Consider the following 8,188-nt stretch of genomic DNA (forward strand, 5'->3'; position numbering starts at 1 on the left):
TGCCTGGATAACACCCTGGAGCTTTTTAACCTCATAATCTACTGGACCTGGTAATTGAAAGGTTAATATAAAAATCATACATCCTGAAAATTGAAAGTTAAATTCCAAAAAATTAAATCGACTAAATATAATCAGAGGAAATATGCACAACACTGAGGGCAGCCAAGAAAGAGTCACAGCTGCGATGACTTCAAAATGAAGGAGGCTGAACTTCCTGAGGAGGTACTCCGAAGTCATCCAGGAACAGCCTGCTGTCGGAGCTAGGGTTCAGTTCAAGGAGGCAGGGTGACCCCCATGGAGGAACGTGGCCCCTCTTCACTGTTGCACTTATTTGTTCTGACTTTGGGGATGCTGGGTCAGGGGTCCCCGTGATCTGATGTTGAGGGGAAGAGACAACAGGTAGAGCCCGTGATGGTGATCTGTTGGCTATACAACTCGTCTGCACTCAAGGACCTACACATGTGTAAACCTAGTCACACGCTGTCGTCACTAAAAATCTACAAGACAAGCAGTCTTTGAAAGAGAAAAGTTGGCACATGTCTGTAATCCCAGCCATCAGGGAGACTGAGACAGGAGGAGTGCAAGTTTGAGGCCTGCATTGGCAATTTAGCAAAACACTGTTTAAAAAAAAAAAAAAAAACTTTTTAAGGGGCTGGGAATGTAGCTCAGTGGTTGTTTAAGAATCAGATACTCATAAACATCTTCCCAAAGGCCATACATTCTAGATTCCCTAAAATCTAGGAGGGCTCAGATGGGACGTTACATAAAAGTAATTGGTTTATAATTTTTAGTTAACAACTCTCTGAAAAGAGTTTTGGGACATTTTATTGGGCTGGCTGCCCATACTCATTCCTCTCCTCTCCACTCCCCATCAATTTTTAGAATTGTCTCTTTACCAGACCTACATAGCAGAACCACCTTCAGGCCCTCAGCACACCTGATAGTGCTGTGTGAACTGCACCCACCTGTCCTCACTGTGTGTCCCAGCCCACACTGGACCAAGGAGCTTCTTCCAAAGCATCGGGCATGAGGCCTATGGAATTCTAGTCTTCTCTGGACTGTACTAGAGAGAAGGGAAGTAAATCTAGGAGTAGGAAGTGGAGGAAGCAGTTGTGTAGAAAGAGAATATTGAAGAGAAGTGCAGAGGGCACAGTAAGGAGAGATGGACCCATTGGAGTCCCTGGTTCTAGTTATCTGCATCTGTTTTGGGTTCTGCAAGACCCTACATAAGTGTTATCCTTATAATGAATCCTGTTAAAAATTCACCTTGAGCCTTTGTGCCCCAAACTCTCAGAGCAAACCTAATTTAATACCTGAGATTAGAAAATTGGGCCTATATTGGCATACTATGTTTTAAAAATGTATTTTAGTTTCTGTTTCTCCTTTGGATGCTGGAGAGACATCTAATTTTACCTATAAGGGAGTTTCTCAACACAGAGACTTCTCAATACAATAGACTTTTGGAGATTTGCCACCAAAGGCTGTAGATTTGGTTGTCTTTTTAATAAATACAGGCAACAAAGGTTTGGCAAGAACTGACTTGGAATCAATGGACTAGGAAGGGAAGAACCAAGACAGTCTAAACTTTCCATGTGACAGATATGGAATTAAGGCCCAGATTAAGGGATCTGTGCTCCCTCAGCTACCTTGAGTCAGGAGGAGGGTCAGAGTCCCCCATCTCAGTTCCCAGAGTGGGAACTATGCCACAAAGACATTCACCTGTAAGGTTTTCCATGCACTCTCTACTCTCTTCTCCCGATAGGTAGATTGAAGTGCTGAGAAATTGGTGATTCCTTCGGGGCAGCACCATTACATTGATATTGCCACAGGACTTCTGTGTGTGACTGTGGAAAGAAGGGGTACAGAGAGAGGAGCACACAACGTTGTCATGGAAACACTAAGGCAAATCACCAGAAGGGAGAATTGAAACTCATTCTGCTATCTCAGGCTGTGTTTATTCAAGTAATAAATCAAGACATCTGTGTCAAAACCAACACAGCGTAAAATGGAGTAAAGATAAGCCTTGCAACCCAATCAATACTGTCTTTCTAAATACCAGGATCGTTTCAAAGGGATGCTTCCCTGCACACTTATCTAGATCACTGTTAAAATCACACATAAGCATTTGCGTGTGCTTTCTCTCTTTTCCAATTTCTTTTGGAAAATTCTGAATTACTCACCAAGAAGGATTTAAATACAGAATTATCTAGCTTATCATTTTATGAGTGGAACAGTTTCTAAACTTATGGCAGGTTAGAAAAGTGAAACAGGCCTGGGTAAAGAAGTATTTACCCCAGAGGAGGAAAATGACCATTTCCTGGGGCTTCAGTAGACCAAAGGTCAGCATTCAACTCACAGAAGAGAATTATTATTATTATTATTATTATTATCATTCAAACTAGAATATGGTCTGAAAAGGAACTATCAATTGGAGAGCAGGCAGTTTGCAATACTAGTCCTAAAATTCTGCATGGGCGTTGGTGTTACTGCTGGAAGGGGGCATGGAGTCTGTCATACCCCAGAATTCCTAGCTCCCTATTGAAATCCAGGTGCTCGCTAAGAAAAGAATGCCCACCTTGTGTGGAACTGTCCTGCAGTGAAGTCCTCTGACTAAATAATAAATCTTAAGAGACAAGCAGAGTTAGATGAAATGAAATTGCTTTAATCCTTTTATTGCATTAAACAATTCCATTCCTTTTCTGGATTCATACATTCATAGTTACCGCCAGATGTCAGAACTCAGAAGACCTCAGAGAACATGGGAGATCAGCTAGCTTTGTTCAAGGAGTCGGCAGAGACCACACAGCTCATTAGTTGATAGAACCAGAGTTCCTTTGTTTATCTCTTGGATCCCAGTCCCCACGACTTTTACCCTAAATAAAAACTTCCTACCAAAAACTTATTTCAGGTACTGTTTTCATTTTAAGGAGTAACAATCCAGGCCATAGAGAGTTAAAACATTTTCTCCAGTCTGCTGGACAGGGTCTGCTTCTAGGGAAACAGACTTACCCTGCATTTCCATTTATTAGATTAATGAAGATCCTTGTCTCTCTCTCACATACCTCCAAGAATTCCTGGCCTGTCCTGCTTAGTTCCCTGATTTCTAAACCATGAACACTCCCAGAAACTGGCAAGGAAAACTGAAAAAGTCGATCGGTTATGAAAGGGGAAGGGAAGAAGGAAGAAAAAAATTAAGAGGTAAAATTCTGGGGAATTTACAGTTATGGGTGAAAATCCTGTGAGTTTGTAAACATGGCATTTTGAGGAAAATTCTAAAGAATACATTCATTACTAACTTTCTAAACCCAGTTATAGAGCAAAAGTCACTGCTATTTTAAGATATGAACTATGTAAGATATGAAGACCTAGTTTTTTTTATATGTGGAAATTTCCCAGAGTGATTATAGAGGTTTTATTGTTTATTTTGAGTTGTGTCTTTTATCCTTATTTTCATATCTTTAGTCCCAAACTCTAGTCAAATGTTGACAGTTCCATGGGCTCCCACAGAGGGGCAGCAGGACATGGGGTCCAGGAGATCCTTGGGGCAGGCTCTGGTCCCAGACCAAGGATCATCTTCTGATTTCACATTGACAGACCGATGTGGGAATGTGACGGCCTCAGATGGCATCCCCCTGAGCTGGAACTCCACATCCTTCAAACCCAGACTCCACTGCTTCTGGAAAGCCGGTGGTGTCTGTTCCAAACCAGTCCCTAGACCTGCTGTTCCTGTGTGTGCTTCTCCCACCCTGTTCACCAGGGAATTGAGGAGTGCAGTGTGGACCTCCAGCTCCCGGGATGCCGGTTACCTTCTAAGGAGATTTCGTCACATGCAAAGGCAGTGAGAGACAGCAGAGAGGCCAGGGGCTGGTCATCATATAAATTAAAAACCAAGTGATTTAATGCACTGTACTCAGTCCTTATGATACTTGGAAGGATATAAGTCAGAAATTTTCACACTGGAGCCTATGGGTTTTTAACACTGAGAGATTTAAGCTTGATCATTTGGAGTTCTGCAAAGAAAAAAATTTACTCTTCACATGCAGATTTTTCTGTTGAGAAGGTTGACACAATGACCTCCATCCTATGGTATGCACATAGAATAAAATTTACTTACATGTAACCAACATTTCACTTTTCTTTTTTGGTACTGAGGATTGAACCCAGGGGCACTCTACACTGAGCTATATCCCCAGTCCTTATTATTATTATTATTTTGAGAAGGGTCTTGCTAAGTTGCCCAGCTTGGCCTTGAACTTGTGATCCTCCTGTGTCAGCCTTCTTAGTAGCTAGGATTACAGGTAGGTGTGAACCACTGCACCCAGCCAACCTTTCACTTTTTTAAATATAGCTGATCACATTTTTCTTGAAAGTTTCCACAGTGAGGAATCAAGGGTCTCAGCATTCATAGTTGACAATAAAATATTTTTTAAAAATATTTTTTAGGTATTTTTTTAGTTGTAGATGAACACACAGTATCTTTATTTATTTTTATGTGGTGCTGAGCTCAAACTCAGTGCCTCATGCATGCATGGCAAGCACTTTTCCACTGAGCTATAGCCTTAGCCCAACAATAAAATATTTTAACCAGCATTTTGATGCTCTAGATTCCAAAACATGAACTATTGTGCAATTCTCATGAACTAATTTTTTACATCCGGTCGGGGGGGCACCTTAATCTGCCCAGGGTTGGACAGATGGAAAAACTATCTTTGTTGATTTTTCTACTTTTCCTAACACTTAATGTGGGACTGGGTCACTAGGTTCATAATAGTTGTAAGGCATTTAAAGGACTTGTGAAACAGAGGCAGCTCATCTCACAGTTCCTATCCCCATGGCAAAGGGAGTCATGTCTGTTCAGCAAGGTCAAGGAGCCCTACTCCTTCACCAGGCCCTGGAGTCACTATACTCACACTGATTCCATGGCTGGAGTCCCATAGGTCTTGCTTCCTCTCTTCTCTTCTGCAAGGCAGAACTACGACTGGTCCCTTTCACTGCCCCAACACTTTAGTACACAAATCTCCATGGCAACCTAGGAGCTGGTACATCATCAGTGCTTCCAAGATGGAGAAACTGAGACTCAAGAGAGCTCCAGTGGCTAGGACTTAGATTTGGAGTTCCTAGCTTTGTAAATGGGAATTCTGCAATCCTTAGTGTAGGTGGAATCCATATCTGGGGGCCCATTTACACAGGGGGTTAAATGAGGCCGCCAAGGCCAATTTCTACATTCCTGCACCAATTCCCTAAGCATCCCTCCCTAGGGAATGGCAACAGCTGTGAGGCTTCGCCCTTTGCCCCAAAGCGGGAGGGAAGGGTGGTGGTGGGGGGGGACATAAAGTTTTCAAGCCATCAAACAGTATTAAAAGTACACAGACAGCTACTGTATGACCCCCCCACATCCAGAGACTGGACTCTGACGCAGGAGTGTGTCATTCCTCCTAAATCCCTGTAGGAAATGAGAGATACAAGAACGAGGATGGAATGCAAGCTATTTCTCAAGGAAGTGTGATAGTATCACTTCTTCCAAGAGTTCCCCTCTGGAGAGAATTTGGACTCTTTCTCCCTGATGCTTAACTGTGGCTGTCGGGACCCCCCCATTAAAAAGACAAATGGGTAAGGAGTGATGTGTGCATGAGCAGGTCAGAGAGCCACCGGGTCTGGATGAAGTGGCATCCCCCTCCCCAACTCCCTGACTTCCCTGAGAGCCCCCTCCATGCCAGTCTTCCATGTACACCACCAAGAGTCCCCTTCCTGACTCATTCCATCAACCCCAACACACACACTCACGCACAAAGTATAGCAGCATGTTCTTGCAGCTGGGTAAGAAAAGATGGAGGCATAATTGGAAACTTGGAACCCCCATTTTGAGAGTTGTACACCTGAACTCGGTGGAGAGGGTGGGCTTTGGCACCATCATGATGGGGGCGGGTCCGAGATGCAGAGACTAGTATGCTAACAAAAAGCTGCAGGACTGTGATGGGAGGTAGAGCCCGGGGGAACTGGAGTAGACCTGGAGACCATACGGAGTAGCCTTTGCCTTTCCTGATGGGAACTGGAGGCTCGTGCCCAGTGAGGCATGTCCGCTTGGTGGGGGCTGAGGATGGGAGGAAGATGTGGGCCCAGAATGTGCAGTGTTCCAGGCTGTGTTCTAGTTCTGGAAACCCCCACGGCTCACTGAAGCCTCCCTCACTGTCCACACCGTCTACCACGGAAGCAGGGTTTGCTTTTGCCCTTATCTTTTTGGAAGGAGGGAAAGGATTTGTGCCTGACCACATCTCAGTTCCCTTGTCTGAAACTGCCCTTGTGGTGATGAGGACTAATGAGCTATGAGAAAGCACCCAGCATGATGGCGGGTACCTCAGAGGTCCTCCAACATGTCTGTGTCCCTCCTTGCCCTTCCCCTGGTCTTCCCCTATAACGTAGGCATTTCCTTATCCAACTTTTATCCCCACTTCTTTGGCAGAGATCTTGGGAAACAGTAATTCATTGTCTCTTTCCAAATGGAAGGTTGCCAGGGGCTGGGAAGGTGGCAGAGCCCCCAGGAAAGAGCCCAGACCAGGCCGGGGAGGGCTGAGGCTGGGGGGCACCTCTGCTGTCCATATGCAGGTCCTCCACAGCAGAGGGAGACTCAGGGTCAGGACTGGGAGCCACAGAGGGCACGGCTGTCCCCGTCTCCATCTCCTCTGCTGAAGGAGCAGCTAGAGTCTGGGGATTTAGGCTCACACAGATTCTTACCTTGAGAGGTGGAGCCGCAGGTGGGGCCGGGGAGCTTGTGCTGATCTGAAGAGCCGGGCAGTATCTGTGGAGCTGTGCCCTTGTTGCCAGCACCGTGGTGCCAGCCTCCTCTCCACAGCTCTGTGGGAGCCCCTGATAGGTGGCAGCACCTCTCCTCAGCCCAGCCCTTTCACCCCTGTCGACAGTGTGGGCCCAGGTGGCCTGTGGAGTCGAGCATCCTGAGGTGTTCCGGGCCGGGGTGTCCATGCCCCACAGGTCCTGGGGTGCAGAAGAGACAGGCCAGTGCTTCCAGCCCATGGGGGGACTGCTGCTTCCATCGTTCATGATAGGAGCCGGGCTAGCAAGCCTGCATGACAGGGGCTGTGGGCATGCGCGGTTCCTAGAGGCAGGGGCCAGGCAGTGCCTACAGCGTGGGGATCTGAGGTCCAGGTCCTGGGGTTTTGACTTTCCCTCCTCCTTCTCCTTCAGTGAACAGCAACTGAAAGCAGCTGGTTCCACTGTCCCAAGGCCGTCCCCATGCAGCAGGCTTGAAGGAGAAGCAGCTAAGCCCTGTGTGCGCCTGAGGTCCCGGCCTGCCAAGAAGTTTGTCCTGGGACTTGGGAAAATGTGTCCCTCCTCCAGGCCCCCTGGGGCTGCTGTTGAGGCTGCAGTGGCTGGAGACTGGGCGGGGAGAGCACGGGCAGGGGGGGCCTGCAGCTGGATGAAGAGGAAGGAAGTTTTCATCTGCTGTTGCTGAGGCCGCTCAGCCATTTCCTCCAAGGGGATAGGGCTGGTCCTTGCCAGGGTCGAGTTTCAGAGCTCTGTGCCCAGGGATGCAAACAGCAGCAGCTGCGGGCAGACGTGACTCAGCCTCATGGTTCCACGGAGAGCCTGAGGAAGCCAACGGCACACCTTCAGCACCCAGGGAGGTCTCCGAGGAGGGGGTCAGGCCACGGTGTTGGCCGTGGAGTTGGACCCTGGGCCTGCGTCACAGAGTCACAGCAATGCAGAAGGATGGAGAACAACCCGGGATGGGGGACTGGGGGTGGGGGCAGGGAGACTGGCCCTCTCACCCCTGTGTGTCTAACTGAATTCCTTTTGCTTAACTGCAAGTTTCCTCATATTTGAAATGAAACCACTGTTTGACCTAATTGTCTAACCCATTATTTGGCGTCTGACCTGTGAGACACTGTGTGGTTTATAGATGAAGCCTTCAGTAGACCCTGAAGTATACTTTTAATCTGCTTTGTCTGTATTTTTTCCCCTTAATACCTTTAAGGCCTCTCTGGTAAAGACTGTAACAGACAGTGTTAAACAATGTGAATGTCTGCACCAAGGAGCTCCACTCTGAAGGCTGGTTACTTAGGAACTCTCCTGGAGGAGCAACAGTGGCCCATCAAAATACCAGCTTCTATGGTTGCTGTTGCCCATGGGAAGGTATTAAGAGGTGGGGGCTTCAAGGAGTGATTAGGTCATG

At 46.9% G+C, this 8,188-nt stretch overlaps 1 protein-coding gene across 1 annotated transcript in view; it reads right to left on the reverse strand.

Annotated features, from left to right (window-relative positions):
• The window catches only part of Psd3 (pleckstrin and Sec7 domain containing 3), a 468,534-nt gene extending 461,476 nt beyond the window's left edge, over positions 1-7,058 (reverse strand). The window contains exon 1 of the mRNA XM_071610547.1: positions 6,733-7,058. Within this exon, the coding sequence (XP_071466648.1) occupies positions 6,733-7,056 (324 nt within the window). The 5' untranslated portion in view covers positions 7,057-7,058. The remainder of the gene's footprint in view (positions 1-6,732) is intronic.
• Between the last annotated feature and the right edge of the window lie 1,130 nt (positions 7,059-8,188).

The sequence above is a fragment of the Marmota flaviventris genome, chromosome 3, assembly GCF_047511675.1.
Source record: "Marmota flaviventris isolate mMarFla1 chromosome 3, mMarFla1.hap1, whole genome shotgun sequence".
NCBI lineage: Eukaryota > Metazoa > Chordata > Mammalia > Rodentia > Sciuridae > Marmota > Marmota flaviventris.